The sequence below is a fragment of the Carassius gibelio genome, chromosome B16 (assembly GCF_023724105.1).
Source record: "Carassius gibelio isolate Cgi1373 ecotype wild population from Czech Republic chromosome B16, carGib1.2-hapl.c, whole genome shotgun sequence".
Lineage (NCBI taxonomy): Eukaryota > Metazoa > Chordata > Actinopteri > Cypriniformes > Cyprinidae > Carassius > Carassius gibelio.
In genome coordinates this window covers 22,073,351-22,090,543 of record NC_068411.1, presented here as the reverse complement: position 1 = coordinate 22,090,543, position 17,193 = coordinate 22,073,351, and the positions used below count along the sequence as shown (strand labels likewise).

Below are 17,193 nucleotides of genomic sequence, written 5' to 3'. Positions count from 1 at the left end.
CCCTCTGATCCATACCAGAGTAGGACAGGCCAGCGGATCAGGTCCCTAATTCACAATCAGAGCGCTGCTCCTGTAAGACAGATCTCTCCTCACAGGACATCTGGCTCAGATCATGGACCTGCCAGACAGCGCTGTCTTGATCTAAAAAAATAACCAGCACCTGGCGAAATGGCAACCGGAGCGGTTTCCTCAAATCACGTTGCTTTGTTTAGCAAGAACCGAGCCTCGTTTCATCTGCTTCAGGCCTTCAGCATGCTCGGTGACGAGAGAGAAAAGTGAATGCGCAGCTGACAAATGTCTATCAGTCTCCACTCCAGTGTGGCACTTTCTAAACTTATCATAACATCAGACCTAGCCATCAGAAAAGTTCCAGACACTTTGGTGTTAGGACTGTAGCACAATCACGTCAACGATGCGGTTGGGAAGGTGTGTGGAGTGGTAAGCGTTCCCAATTATTAGCCAAGTTTGGTCATTAACGTCGAAGAGCGGAGGGGGGAGCGTGGCCGCGTCAGTTTTGATAAAGCAAAGCAATTTCAGCCGCTGCTATTCAGCCAAATTACAGTTGTACATCATGCTGGTTTCTCCCTCATTGTACAAGTGCGTGATGTTAACATTTCATTAGCATGTTGGTCGCCACTGAAAGGGTGAGAGAGAGAGAGAGACAAGACAAACAATAACTAGGCAGAGAGAGAGAGAGAGAGAGAGAGAGAGAAAGGCAGTCATCCAATATAATTCATAAACATTGGCGACATCTAGTGGACTGAAAACGGCATTACCAAGCGATTTTTTGCTTATTTATTTAACATTTCTCTTTGAAAACGAATGTGTCAAACGTATAAACATATGTTTTATGGAAAAAATGAAGGCTTATGATAAAACTGCACACGCACACACACACACACACTCACACACATAAGTTATATATAAGTTACAATGGTAGCCTAGCCATAGTTTTCATCTTACTACAGTTGTCATTGCTGCAACAACTGTCAACTTGGTACAATACAACACTGGAATAAAAAATATATTAAAAAACAGAACTGATCAATTCTGAAAGCCTCTTATGTTTGATGACAACCCGTATTAATTTTGGTATTACCCTAATAATGATTAGCTATACAGTGAGACAAGAACCATTTCTGACATAATTAGCCAATTCAGATATTAAGATTATAAGTAAATGACAACTTAAACATAATTATATAATAAATAGGCTATTATGCTTATATGTAGCACTTCAGAACAATTGCAACAAGTGTGATATTGCTTTAATAAAACCATAAACTGTAAAGTAATTAGGCCTAATTTGCCTTTGGGGGAAACTGTGGTTACCATTTTAAATTAATAGGTAATGCCTTACTCTTAATTCTCGCTGCCTATAAATGGTGGATATATATATATATATATATATATATTTTTTTTTTTTTTTTTTGATGCACACAAATTCCTTACAACAAAACCAGACTCTGAATTAACTAAAATTGTAATAAAATTCACCCAGTTTGCATGGCGTGTTTCTTGTTTTGACCAAAAATTCTGCAGTGCACCAGACCAGTAGCCATTTAAAGGATTAATGCAACATTTTTACAAGAAATTAGGAGCTTAATGAAGTGGACAGAAATGCTGTCAATGTTTTATTGCCAGTAAATTGCGTAGATGTGGGGGTCTTGTAATGAGTCGTGACAGTAGCTGCGAGGCATATCTGCTTTTATTGGCTTCTTGTGATATTACTGCGTTATTCAAGCTCGTATTTAACAAGACTGCTCGAGTAATGGTGTCTTAGCCAATAGTGTTAGGCTTCTCATCAAACTGAATTAAGCTTAAACATTCAGAAAAATAGAAAGATTACCTAAATTATTATTAGACTGCTATTTACATTGTTGGCCTATATTGTTTAATGAGGCTTTTTAGTACTTTTTCATAAGGACAAAAATGAAGGAAACAAAATAGGATGTTTAACTTGAGGTATGACTGATTCAAATGAATGGAAAGCACCTCAGCACTAGAGCAGCATAATAGCCTATTGCAATTTATACCTTATAAAGTTGTTGTAGTGGTATGGTGGTAGGATATTTCCAATTCAGCCCATGTGTCTTTGTTGAGACAATTTAATTGCAGTACTCTGGCGCCCCCAATAGTCAAAAAAGTGGTAATGTTCAACTAATCTTTTTAGAACGTGTTCTATAATAATTCACTTAAAACTAAATTATATAATCATAAGTTATCATTCTCTATAATTGATGGAGTGTTTTAGTCATGAGCATGGTACTAAAGGGATAGTTTAAGCAAAAATTAACAGGTTTATAACACACCCGTGCACAATTCTCCAGACCTGAGTCTAGTAGGAGAACAAATAGATATATCAGAAAAATATAGCGCAATAGTAGTGTTGAATAAGTAGTACATTATATTCCCAATTTCTATGATAGATTTGTTTATCAAAACATCATATATTTAAGCTGTTATTATTATTATTATTATTATTATTATTAATCTTCCACAAAACTCTAGAATCATTCAGACCGATGTGTGAACTAGAAAAGATTTGGTTCAAAATAACGCTTGTGTTTGTGAATCAGTGGGCGGATAGGAATATTACATTTCTTACATTTCCGCCCGAAATACATTTTGAAATAAATTTTGACGCACAACATTACGTATGACTCGTAAGATTTAGCAAGAGTCAAGAGTTTTTGGAGCAACAGCAAACCTATTTTTCAATGTTCATTTCTGAACAAACTTTTCTTTGAAGATTATGTGTACACAATATTTTTTCCCCCTTTTAGCAAGTGTCCTCAATCTCTTACACGAAAGGTCCCAGTATGTAAGTATTAGGCAGGGTTTTATACCTTGAATATGGGACCAAATCAATAACAGCATGCATACTCTTTCCAGTGTGTGTACGTTTTATTTTTTGTGAATGATAACACCTTCGGCAAAACGCAAAGACAGGCATAATCTGTGTCCTATATGTATTCTGACAAACAAGAATAACAAGCAAGTTTGAAGATCAGTTTTTTGTGTTTTTCATATTTCATTTAGTTCCCATTAAATGAAATTAAAACAGAATGAGCTGATTTGAAACAATATGAAGCATCTCTACAGTCATGCATGGAATGGATTTTAACTGATTTACACGTCTTGTTACATAAGTTATCCTTCATTTCTGTTTAAAGCTGATTTTTTTCAGAATCAAAAACAACATGCTGATTGGAAGAGTGAAAGCAAAGAGTGAGTTTTAAATCTGAGCAAAACTGCACTGGCACCTCAGAACCGGAATGTAAGTAATTCAAATTTCATCCTACAATGTCCCTCAGATTGCATGAGCTACTGGAGGGTAACAGTACAGCATAGCAGTTTGAATTTTGTTAGGTAGGATCCTTGACATCCTCTGAGGTAAGTGCAATCACAGTGTCCCAGAGGTCGAATGAAATGGTACAGCTCTTCCGAAGTCACAAACGCTCTCCCATGTGTGACTTCACAACATCTCTGGGCCCCGAACCGATGCATATGCAATACACCCACCCACTCTCTCCACTGGATACATATATGTGTACACACACAAGAGACAAATTCAAAACCAAATTTCAATCCCTTTACTAATCTTTCATACACAATACATGGGCTGTTTAGGTGACCAAGTGTGCACTAGGGGCTTGCATCAGACAGGCCTCCTTTACATAAGGCTTCAGAAGTGGACACTCAAATTTCGTGCCCCAGAAATGTTCACAGAAGTCTGCCACATTCACATGTTGAGGAGTAGACCGGCTATGCATTTAAACTTGGTGACCAGAAAGTGACCAGCAGCATATCATACAGCATTCATCCAAGTCGTCAGGCGGGACGGCTGGTTTTTTGCTGTGCTTTTGTTTTTTTCCTAAGTGACTTGCACTGTTACATGTTTGCGGCCTTTTCTGGAGGAACAGTTTGTTAATGCCTTTTAGTCACAAAAAAAGTGTTCCACCTTCTTTTGTGCCTCTTCCCTTCCATCCATCTGTAGCTTTGCAAGCATACCCACATAACATTTCTGCCCCACCCACTGCAGCAAGTTTATTTTAGTGACTTTCAAACGCTTGCTTATAAAGCATTTGGGAGCAGTAATGATGGTCTGCATACTCAGAATGTGGCTCATCCTGAAGTCTCTCTCTTTTGTTACCTTATCCATCATCTCCACACTTTCATCATTGTCTTTATCGCTATCTATCTACACAGTGCTCCTGGGGGTTCCGTTTAAGGTAACAGTCTTCAGGAGAGGGGTGCCAGCTGGCTGGTTGCTTGTCCTTGAGGTAGAACCACCAACCTCGAACACCTCATGAATGGCTTTCCGGAAACAGTGGAAATTGTAGTCTATTAATCCTGCAGCACAGAAAGGAAAATTAAAAACAACCGAAAACCGCTAGTTTGAAAGGCATCACTATAATTATTGCGGTGGTGTACCTTTGCGCTCAAAGCTCTCTTCTCTCAGGATGCAGACCAGGGCAAGGAACTTGGTGACCTCTTTTAGGTAGAGCACTGTGGTGTTGTTGAGTTTGATGATGGCCATAGACTCCTTATCATATGCACTGCCACTGCCATCCTCCTTTAATCTGTGTGATTGAAACATGCTTAGAATGCAACGGACAAAAAGCATACTAAAAATGACATTAGGAATACAGTTGAGGTCAAAAGTTTACATCCCCTTTCAGAATTTGCAATGTTTAATTATTTTACAAAAAATAAGAGGGATCATTAAAAAAAAGCATTTTTTGTTTATTTAGTACTGACCTGAATAAGATTTTTCACATAAAGAAAATGTTTAAACAGTCCACAAGAGAAAATTAATAGCTGAAATTATAAAAATGACCCCATTCAAAAGTTTACATCTGCTTGATTCTTAATACTGTGTTGTTACCTGTTTTTTTGTTTAGTGATAGTTGTTCATGAGTCCCTTGTTTGTCTTGAACAGTTAATCTGCCTGCCGTTCTCCAGAAAAATCTTTCAGCTCCCACAAATTCTTTGATTTTCCAGCATTGTTGTGTATTTGAACCCTTTCCAACAATGACTGTATGCTTTTGAAATCCATCTTTTCACACTGAAGACAACTGAGGGACTCATATGCAACTATTACAGAAGGTTCAAACAATCACTGATGCTCCAGAAGGAAAAACCATGCATTAAGAGCCAGGGGGTGATAACGTTTGAACAGAATGGAGATGTGTAAATTTTTGTTATATTGCCAAAACATCATATTTTTTTACCCATTTAGTACTGCCCTTTAGTGGCTACAGAAGATCAAGTTCAATGTTTACATGAAAATACATTGAATTTGAAGATCGATGTAAATTCAATTTATTTGTAACATGTAAATTTAATTTATTGAAACATGTAACTATCTTCTGTAGCCTCTGAAGGGCAGTGTACAGTTTACTCCTAGTGCATTATTAAAATGGAATTTTATCACCATTCAAGATCTAACTTTTGTCATATACAGACATTTTAAATCACTGAATGATAATTCAAAATGCTTGCGATCACTGTGAGAGATAAAAATAAGGTATATATTGTCTGTCGCATTTCCTTAGTTTAAAAACATATCCACAAATAAAGGATATTAGTAGGTTTTACAAGTTAAGAGAAGTTGGGGAATATACAATTTAAACCGCACTCATGTAAAAGATCTAAGTGAAATTGGAGCCATTGGATAGATGTTTGTATGTATTGTGCTTGTACTCCAATATGAAAGTAGAAATATTATACAAGGCTCACCCGTAAATACAGGAGACGTCGATGACCACATCGATCATGTCGCAGCAAAGCTCATAGGACTGCATGTCCACCGGTGAACTGTCGGTGGCGATGTAAATCTTACTGACGACATCAAACAGGAAGGCCTTCTCAATCCCTGAATTCTATTTGCAGAGAAACACACATACACTCACACATTGCATAATGCCCTGCAGGGTCTGATATGGGATATTACAGCATTGAGAGGATAATAAAACATGCATGAGCATGACTGCATCAGAGATGGAAAGTGAATAAGCCTTTTCTACCGCAGCAGCAACAACAACACAATATATTCTTCATAATGACAATAACGGAGTGACCAAAGAGGGACTGGAACTTTTATTAAGGTGCAACCATCATTAACGCAGCATGACCCATTTAGAAGCGTTGTGAAGTCTTGAGGGAGAGACACATACTGATATAAAGATGTTGAGAAGGTTCTCCAGCGTTGGAAGCTGAGGGATGAGCTTCTGGACAACTTTACTGAAGGCCTCAAAGATGGAGTGATCATATATACTAGTCAAATAGAAACTGTAGAGGACAGAAAAGGGGCATTCGATTAGACAGAATGTCATACAAAATTTTCCTCCATTATCTGTCACAGATCAGACCTTGTTGCACATGTTTAAACAATTGAAACATATCTCAGGACTGAACATTCACTTCTGACAACTGCAATGGATGTGTGTTAGTGGCAAACAGTTAAATGCACTTCTTGATCAAAATGCCAATCTTAGTAGGGTATTCATGTGAAAATAATGTTATTGACTGTAGATTTGGGAGAGAGTGTAAACAGATCTGTTGCCAATTGAATAGAAATGTAACCAAAAAGGACACCAGAATCTAGCAGGAAAGAAGTGGCATAAAGGCTCTGCTGTGTTGGACAGCAACCTTTAACTTAAAAAAATCTTCTAATGCCACACTGGTCTGATGTGGCAATTTAATAAGCAACTTGTAAGAAATGGCAGGAGATGCCAATTATGAAAAATGACAAAACTGTGAAACTGCAATGCGAGTTATTCTAATATTCAAATTCATTTGAGGATTATATTATTAAGGTTAAGTGAGGCAGCAGCATGTATTATTCTGTCCTACTTAAAAAAACTATTCATATTACCAGGGTTGTGTTAGCTATTAAGACCACAGAGAGATTTGACACTGGTGATCACAGTATGCAGAACATGCCAAGTATTCTTGAAATTCACCCTCGTCTGTTGTTCATGAGGCACTGGCAACTCAAGCCTCCTTGAACTGTACACTCATATTGCTGTAGTGAACAGAGCTGAAGAAAAACAATCTTCTTGCTTTCCTAATATGACTTCAACACATAAGAATACTATATAGCCTAAACAGCAACCAAAATTGTATATTTTATATATATATATATATATATATATATATATATATATATATATATATATATATATATATATATATATATATATATATATATATATATATATATATATATATATATATATATATATATATACACACACACACACAACAATTTGAAAATCTGGAATCTGAGGGTGCAAAAAAAAAAAAAAGTAGAGAAAAACACCTTTAAATTTGTCCAAAAGAAGTCCTTAGCAATTCATATTACTAATCAAATTTAGTGTTGCTATATTAACGATAGGAAAATTTGAAATAGTTGATATATGGAACATGATCTTTACTTAATTATTTTTAGCACAAAAGAAAAATCTGTAATTTTGCCTCATACAATGTATTGTTAGCTATGGCTAAAAAAATACCTATGTGACTTAGGACTGGTTTTGTGGTCCAGGATCACAAATAATACAAGGTTAAATGCAAATATTTTCAGATAATGCACGATTAAGCAGACACTCTCAAGTAGATCAGAGAGTTGCAAGATACATATTCATCGTCACATTCGGTAAAAAGTACGAGGAGATTCTAAAGCATTAGTGAAGACAACAGAAAAACCATGTAATTGGATTCAGCCATAAGTGGCACTCTATTTAAAATCACATAACCAAATTAATTTTGCAAATGCCTTTAATCGCTAAGATTTAACATAGAGCTCATGAAATAAAAACTAACATCACCATTTCCTCAGAGAACTGCTTTTCGACATCAAACCATTACATCCATTATTATGTCAACACCAGAGCACTGACTTAACAAGTTTCTCCACTTTTAGTAACGTAAAAAAAATCTACAGATTTCAGAAATGAGTTTTCCTCAAAATTACCAATTAATTCGATGTTCTCCAGAATTTTAAAATTAAGAATAGTGTAGATTTCTGCTCCATCTTCTAATATCACATAAATAGTGGCACATATGGTTCAAGATGTAGGCTATTACATTCAATAAACAGCATTAGAAATAAAACTGCAAACGTTACCTGAGATGTAGTTTCTCTAAACTGGCATCTGCCAGGTCATCGTTAGCCCTCTGGTGTATATCCCGCTGGGTCTCGATCTTATGGTCATCAGACAGGCCATCTACTTTATGGATAAACACTTCAAAGTTGATCTCTGGGTTGACCCTGTAGGCGCGTGATACTGTGAGGTGGAGTCGACCAAGGGCCTCCACATAGTCATCCTGTGATACAGAGGAGGAAGGCAAGATGGTATGAGCTGCCAATGTACAATGTAGAGGATGGCCAGGTTTAGAGAAAATGCCATACTTTAGGTTTACCAAACAAGTTGCATTTTACATATTTACAAAAAAATAACTATATACAGATGCAGAACTACAAAAATTATGTAAGAAAGTTTCTTGAAATAGCAGAAGAACTTTAACAGCTCTTCTTGATAAAATAACACATACTTTTGTGTGATATAGCACACACTGCTGTAGTTGAGACTTCCACTTGTAAAAGGGTTTGCAAATCTGCCATCTAATCGATCATATCCTTTAAAATAACTTTCAGCTGAACTAAAGGGATGAGAGAAAACAGCACGGACTTCCCTTTATCAGCACAAGTCAATCTTGTACCTATTTTCACCTTAAGCCAATGTGATCCAATGATCTAAGCCTCAATGACAAACAACATACAATTAAATGAAACCAGAATATCTGGCCTCAATGCCAAGATTTAAATAAGCCAGCTATTAAGAACCATTAAAGGTATAGTTCATAAAAAAAGTAGGTGAATGTTAACAAACGTAGATAAACCAGTAGGTGAAGGTGAACAAACATAGGTAAACAAACAGTTTTCGTGCCGATTGAGTTCCTACGTGTTTTTTTCCATACTATGGAAGTAAAAACAAAAACCTTCCTTTTGCAATGACAACTTTGATAAGTTTGATTGATTAATACAGTTACTTTCTTATTGAAATATCATAAAACAAACCAACACAAATACTATGAAACCCAGCTTTATCCGCCTCAAACAATGAATAAAACATAGTCAGCCACGTTTTGTAATTATAATATTTCACAAAATAATCCAGTCGAATTACTGACAGAACTACATCACTATTTTTTTGGGGGGGGGGGGGGGGGGCACAGTAATTAGTGTCAAGGCTTTGAATTTCTTGTTTCACCTGTGCGTCGATGACAAATATCAAGGCCCCAGTTCCTCTGAAAATCATCTCGTAGTCAAAGGTTGGATCAAAAAAGTCCACTTGTCCAGGGAAGTCCCAGATCTGGAAGTTGACAAAAGAGCTGCTGGAGATGTCATCTTTATAGATCTTGTTGGTGCTCTCGAGAAACAGGGTCTCGTTGGGGGACATCTTATGAAACACCACCTAATAAGTCAAAAACATTTTGCACAGTACATTACAGCATTCCTCCAGTGGGAGAGTGATAAAGTCAGACAGTTGTGAAATCAATCTAAATGCCCCCGTCACATGCTTCATGGACTTTGAGGAGCTTACTGGTGGCAAGACTTAATTCTCAGGGAGAACTCATGCTTATGAGTTCTCTCCTTGTGGCATTTGTGTTTTTCACACACTGATCTATATATATATGAGTAATAACTCATGGTTTCACAGTATGGCAGTTATGACTGTCATGTGTTCATGTCCAGTGCTTGATGATGCAGCATTTATCAACTGACAGGAATTGCTTGTTTGTATGATGTTTTAATGTTTGGTATTTTTATATGCATGTTTTTATTTAAATGCTACATAAGACAAACTTAATCTTACTACAGTTTTTAATCAATAGTTGTCTCTCAATCAATTACATGGCACAGTATGTCATGTGACATCACCATGGCAGCGCCCAAGAGGGGGCGACCCACTCCATGTATGTACCATAAAACAGCTTTTTCTAGTAGACTGTGTCAAGTTTCATTCCATGTGATGCACTACTTTGTGTGCATTTTTAAATTAGCCACAATTACTGAGTGCATCTTTAATGGCTTTATTTCCTAAACCAACACGATTAATAACATACACGAGATGCACTTAATGTTACACAATTTATAAGAAATGAATACCAGTTGTTTATAAGATACACAAATACGGTAGATGGTCCCCAGGAATGGACTATGTTACTTCTAAAAATCGGAAAGGTGTCTTCTAGTCAACCATTTCTGTTTGCATGATCTGCATCATCTGTGTTGAGAGGGTGTGGTGAAGGATGAGAAATAACGTGCCGGGTGAGTTATCACAACATTAACATGGCACGCATATGCCACTTATATACTTCTTCGACAAGTGAATGCGAATGGTGCATTTAGGCCTGTATGGCATCCAGCTTGATAAATCCAGAAGTGCTTAAGAAATAGTTTGGCTGTAAGGGCTCTGGGTGGTGATCTTGCCCGTGCCCAGTGGCAGCAGGGCAGCCTGGAGCGGCTCTGACCCGGTTCTAACTCGCTTGGCCAAGAAGTCCGCAGGGAGGATAACATAAACGGTCTAAATATCATCTCTTCCTCCTACCTTCTGGATAGAGGACTTTCCGCTCCTCCTCAGTCCCATTAGCAGGATTCTTGGTTTGCTGTCGGAGGGAGTAGGACTGTCCTCAATGTCTCCTTCTTCTTCTCCATATCCGAAATCTTTGGGAAACGAGTCCGCCACCCCGTAGCTGTCCGCCAGCGGTGCCTCGTACTGGATAGACATGTTAACCCCCTCCCCAACCCCTTTAAAATCTAACCCGGCCGGTTATTAGTAATCCAACCGGCACTAAATTAATGCTCAGCGAACAAACATAAAACCTTAGTATCGCAGAAATAGGTGAGAGCAAACTTATTATGGACTCTCCTTTAAATCTTAGTTCAGTCTCTTGTGTTTCCCTTCTCGAATAAACGCCCATTTAAGAACAACACTCGAGTGTAATTGGATGGCCGCCGGGTAACTCGTACGCTGATTGGATAACTAAGGTGTCACTCTACTAAGCTATTGAAATGCGGGTGGATCGTTCCAAGTCATGTGCCTGATGGTCACCTGACTAACGGATTCGTGTGAATGGCTGTTTTTTCCGACCTTTCACCTGAAATGGTATTTCTTACCTTGAAATGCTGATAAAGATTTGTTGGTAACTTACATGTTTAATGTTTATGAATTTTCTTTTATAAATGTACATTTAATCCGCTGATCTATAATAGACACGTATATTATATAGATGAGTGGTTTAATCCCATTTTCCAAGATAAGTGGGCAGATTTTGTTCTTAGATATGAAACAAAATGCATTAAATTTCTTAAAAAAAGAAGAATCAAATAAATAAGTGAAAGTAGCTAGTGATTGATTGATTTAATTATATTTTATTATATTAACTTTATATTTAATACATTGGTTATTATACCATTTTAACATTAGGTTATGCATGCCAAATATGGTAGCAGTACTTGTAGCCTATTATGATATGATATATTTTATGAAATAACACAGGCATAATCTTTCAGATGGGTAAACTGGAATTAACATCTCTGGTCATTTGTTATGCTCTGGTCATATCCATTTACCATGTAAATATGTTAATCATTTGGGCTGTTTTTAGACTTAAAATTCTTGAAATAGGCTGTTGTCTAATGTAATAATGAAAATTATGTCACACATAACTGATATGTGTACTGATTAAAGGTTAGGCCTCCAGACAATAACAAGTGATTGACCAATGTGTCACATGGCAGAATAAAGCCAATGTTGTTGTTAGTTTTACTACAGTATATGCACAGCTGTACTGAATAATCAGATTACAAAACTGCTGCACTTTAGCTTCTAGTAGCACAGGTCAATTAAATTGAAAAAAAAAAGATACATTTAAAAGATTATATTTTTGTGGTTAGGATGCCACCAAAGAAAGTATAAAGGATTAGATCTTAATTCAGATTTCTTGAAATGATAATTATAAAAGCTTTCAATTCAAAAGCTGAACAGGAATATACAACTGTCTTACAAACCAGGTTCATCTAAACAAACATGGGTTGTGTTTTGTTCATTTTGTTATTCTTTCATGCTTTCCTTCTCTAAAACAACCAGGAAGTATAACCAACCCAGTTAATCAGTTCCTCAAATTAGAGGAGCATTTAATTTCTAACATTTTTAAATCAGAATATAAATTACTTGGAGTATTCAAAATATATATATCCAAAGGCTTTAGTCCAGTAGATGGTGCTGTGAGTCCTTAAAATTTTTTGAGCTGCATTATTAAAACACTGGATCTTGTTAAAATTATAAGAACAATTTTCAAATGGCGCTATCTTTCCTCTTTTAATGTGAGGGGACAGCCTCCTTCTTCTCTGTGATTCTTCTCTTAACAATCAAGTGTAAGACAAGAGCAAGAATAGCTTCATATAGATAGCTACTTTCTTTAGTGCCGTAGTATGACATGAAGCGATGACAATAACAGCAACAGACAACATAAAAAAAAAGTACAAAACCATAATAATACAAAAAGTAATAACATTTGAATTTTGTGGTGTAATAAGTTAGTTTAAAGCCTGTGGGAAGAAACTGTTTTGGCTTCTTTTGGTACTTTACAACTTTGGTACAAACAGAAGCAGCAACTTTAGCCTTAAGGTTCTAAACCAGCTTTATTTTGCTGATCAAAGCATATCTAAATTCTCATCATCATACTAATATTAATATGAGTCAGCTAGAAAAAAAATATTTATTCCATTTGTTTAATCTTTCTTAGATTCCTAATTTAGAAATGCTGGTCGTCCATATGCTTAGAAAAGACAGACTTAAATAAATATTTGATATCTGGTTTAATTGCATTGTGAATCAGACCAGTTTATTATCTGTTAATATGACATATGCACATGAAACAATTTTTTTCCACAACATCATATTTTTGAAGATTTTTACAGTTGCTGTATTAAAGCACAATGTGTAATTATAATTATTTTTACCATTGCATCATTTTGACTTCTGTTACAGGAAGAAACATGTCCAGACATATTGTTGTTGTTAATGAAATACACTGTCAGTGTGTGCTGCTAAACTGATATGTAAGAAGAGAGTGAAAACAATCCATTAAGGAGTTCCACAACGTTATAGAGTTAAATATAAAACTTTAGTCTTGAATCAATATATTGTAACTGTAAAAATAACATGGCTACCATCAACAATGAAAGCCTATATTGAGTTTTTCTCATATCTGTAGGTCTGTAGGAGCTGCTCGTCTGCTACTGGAACTGCTGGCCAATGAGGCACGATGGCTCGGTGATGCTCTTGGACTATGCCGTGACTCGGAGCTGGATTCTTCTATTGAATCGGGAGAAGTGGGCCTGCTCACTTTGGAATCAGACCTGGATGAAGTACGAGCTCGCACAGCGGCGTAGGGAGAGCGGGCCTTAGCACCTTCCGAGGAATCCGTGTCTGAGCCATTACCTTCTACCACCGTTGAGCAGTTCCAGGGTGCGCTGACCTTCCACGGCTTCTTTCCCACGCCGGATGATGTGTGGGAAGGTTCCCTGGGATGGCTCGATGAGTCTAAAGTCTTAGACTCCTGGCCTTTCTTGAACAGAGGTGGAGGGTGGATAGAATCTTCCCCTTCATCTTGCTTTGGCGGCGTGACGGAGTTGGAAGGTGGGGAACGTGTATCACTGCTGGTGTTGTTGGAATTGCTGTTGTGCTCTGTGGGACTGTTCTGTGAGTACTTTGGTGCATCAGAACCATCTTTGGTTTGCATAGCACTCTGAACAGGCAAGAAAGCAGAGGATGGGTTGATCAAAGGAGGGTAGGCGTTTCCATCAGGTGGTCTCTCGAGAAGAAGGTTGTATCCACTGGGTGCTGAAGCAATGGTGGTCTTGCGGCCAGTGGAGGTGCCAGTGCATGTCTGATGCACCACGGAATCTTTCTTCAGCTTGTTTGGATAGTAGCTGTCATCGAGATCATCCCTCAGCTGCGGGTAGTAGTTCAAGATGACCTTTTTAAGCTTCTTGTAGCCCAGGTGCATGATCTCCAGGATGTTGAGAAACAATGAGATGGCAGCTATACATTGCATGAACACCATGAAGACGCTTTTCTCGGTGGGTCGAGATACAAAGCAGTCCACTGCATTCGGACAGGGCTCCCGCTCACATTTGTAGAGCGGATTTAGATGAAACCCATACAGAACATATTGTCCGGTCATAAAACCCACCTCTACAGCCGAGCGGGTGACTATGTGAGCCACGTAGGTGCGCAGAAGAGACCCTCTCAAGGGAGCTTTATTTAGCTTCCCCTGGTCGATCTGCCGAAGCTCACGTTCTATTTTGCGTCGTACCTCTGCCATCTCTATGTCCACAGCCTCCAGTTCACGTCTTAGTGCCAATTTTTTTCGCTGACGTTCTTTTTCAAGGGCTCGGAGGCGGTAGAGAGCATGGCCCATGTACACCAGGGAGGGGGAAGAAACAAAAATGACCTGCAGCACCCAGTAACGGATGAGGGAAATGGGGAAGGCTTTGTCATAGCAGACGTTACGGCAGCCAGGCTGCTCGGTGTTGCAGATAAAGTCAGCTTGTTCGTCGTTCCACACATCCTCCGCCGCCACACCAAGCACCAGCATGCGGAAGATGAAGAGGATGGTCAGCCAGATTTTCCCCACCATTGTGGAGTGGATATGCACCTCCTCTAGAATCCCACCAAGAAAGTTCCAGTCACCCATTTTTACTCTGGCATTTTTGTGTCTGTAAAAAGCATAAACGGGGAGCAAGAATCATGAAATTGGACTGTGGGGCTCAGTCAATATGTTCAGCATGCTCATTTTTGAGTAGGCTACCAGAGACCTCAACATCCCAATATGTCTGTAATGTACCAATACGTAGAGACTTGACTACACTAGCTATATCCAAACACCAAGAAATATTCTTATTCATTGCACCGACTAAAACAAAATAGAATAATTTTACTCAAGAAAGACAAATCAAAGCTTCCAATAAACTTAATCTGCTAACAACACACAGTAATATACAAAAATAGAATCTGTAAGATTCAAAACTTTGGTCTTTATTCTTATTATACATGAAGACCTGATTCCTCATTGCACTGCTACATACTATAATAAACCTTGAAATAAAAACATGTTTGCAATCTAATTTAATGTCCCATCTATAGATTTTTTTTTTGCCAGATATTTCTTTGTTAGCCCGTTTCTTCTCTTCTCAATTTTGTATTTGGCAGTTTCCTTTCAATTGTATCTAAAAACCTCCAGAAAGAGAAAAAAAGAGTGCCAAAAGAATAAAATGGACTAGTGGATGCATTAGAATATTAAAATGCATTCAAATAAAACCAAATTGTGTACCAGACTATTAACGGACTTGTATCACTTTCATCATTACAGTCACTTTTATTTTAAATCAACATTTTACCAACTAAAAGAAACTTTACTAACTTAGAAACTAAGAACATTTTAGAGTAACCCAAGTATAGTTATATAAATGCATACACTAAAAACTTTTTTTTAAATAGTAAGTAATAAAATAAAGATACACAAAATGTGTTGCCAGACTAAAACTACATGAAAAAAAAAGTCTCAATTGCAAGCTTCAAATCATTGCAGAATCAGGTATATGATAAAGTCCAGTCATAAACACTAAATCACTCCAACAAAACTTTTACAGTTAATCCCAAATATGGTATAGCAAATTTTGGTATAATTAGAATCCTAAAAATAAAATTCTAATATTTTTCACTGGCTTCTCTGACATCACTAAAAACATTAAATAATTTACAAAACATATATTGCTACAAAATGTAGGCAGTCTGTCAGTGTAATGCTGTGTTGATGTCCAATCTAACCTGCACCCGCTCATTTACTGCACTGGTCACAGTACTTTACATACATTATTTGCACTATTCATATTTTTGCACAGACTGCACATGGTTAAAGGTATTACACTATAAACCATCTATAGTTGTTACTGTACAAACAAAGTAAAATATATTTGTAAAAAATATTGCACTACTGTTATTTTGCATAGAATACATTGTTCAACAATATTTTTTGCACATTCATCCAACTGTATTTATTACCACTGTTCTCACGTTCCTGTTGTTCATAATGTATATATAATCCTTCATTGCTGTTCATAATGTACATACAATCCCTACATTGCATTCATATTTATATTCTGTATTTACTCTGATCAATGTTGTATATAGCAACTCCACTGTACATTCTGTATATCATAGATTTACTTACTCTGCACTTTTATGTATATAAAACTATATATTCTATATATGAAACTGTATTCTTGCACTTCTGCTTAGATGCCAACTGCATTTCATTAGCTCTGTAATTGTACTCTGCATAATGACAATAAAGTTGAATCTAATCTAAAAAATTGAATGTGTAGATGGTCTATTGTTAAATTAAACATAGATAAATAAACAGTAAAACACCAACATACCTTTAACAAATAAGGAGAAAATGAAGTAAATCCTCATGGTAACTCAAAAGCTACTCCAGCCTACACATTGTTAAGTACTAAAAGACTCTTGCCATCCTGATCATTATTGAGGTCTTGACTAAACACAAAACAAGTAGGTCTTCTTGCTGCCAACTTATAGCCATGCAGGAGAAATCAATGCGCAAGCCGATGCCATTTACCTTACAGCTGTATGGACAGACTGCCGGTGCTTTAGATCCCCTCGGGTCATACAAGCGAGATGAGGCTGCCAAAATATTAAAAATCGTTGGTGACCTGCTCATCTGACGCAGCACATCACCTGAACTTTTGTGACCCTTTCTTTCCTCTCTGTTGGCACCAAAAGAGGGTTTCCGAATACGCAGGGGCCTGTTGGCAAGAGCACTGCTTCTGTATCTCAGTGCGTCAATAACCAGTACTCCACTATAAATATGATGAAGTGAACACTGAATTGATTCAGCTTGCCAACCCAGTGTATGCCATGCGTAAATAAAACATTGTGGAATTATAAAGCCCTCTTCTGTATGAATTTAAGGCTCGGATACTCTTCATGCTCTTATGCACCGCTTCTTAATCAGTCTTACATGTTTGATTGCTAGTTAACACCCATTACTGAATGATTTTTCTGCTGAATTGCAGAAATAGCCCAA

General features: G+C 37.2%; 2 protein-coding genes across 2 annotated transcripts; both read right to left on the bottom strand.

Moving 5' to 3' along the window:
* Positions 1 to 3,573: 3,573 nt before the first annotated feature.
* On the bottom strand, positions 3,574 to 10,989 carry rragca (Ras-related GTP binding Ca). Its single transcript, XM_052579013.1, has 7 exons — positions 10,626 to 10,989; positions 9,285 to 9,488; positions 8,138 to 8,337; positions 6,183 to 6,297; positions 5,746 to 5,888; positions 4,438 to 4,586; positions 3,574 to 4,356 (listed from the first exon to the last, which is right to left on the bottom strand). The coding sequence occupies exons 1-7, from the start codon at positions 10,803 to 10,805 to the stop codon at positions 4,205 to 4,207; spliced, it is 1,143 nt and encodes a 380-aa protein (XP_052434973.1). The 5' UTR covers positions 10,806 to 10,989; the 3' UTR covers positions 3,574 to 4,204.
* Positions 10,990 to 12,298: 1,309 nt separating this feature from the next.
* Positions 12,299 to 16,644, bottom strand: LOC127975175 (gap junction alpha-9 protein-like). Its single transcript, XM_052579012.1, has 2 exons — positions 16,526 to 16,644; positions 12,299 to 14,803 (listed from the first exon to the last, which is right to left on the bottom strand). The coding sequence occupies exon 2, from the start codon at positions 14,779 to 14,781 to the stop codon at positions 13,285 to 13,287; it is 1,497 nt and encodes a 498-aa protein (XP_052434972.1). The 5' UTR covers positions 14,782 to 14,803; positions 16,526 to 16,644; the 3' UTR covers positions 12,299 to 13,284.
* Positions 16,645 to 17,193: the final 549 nt, after the last annotated feature.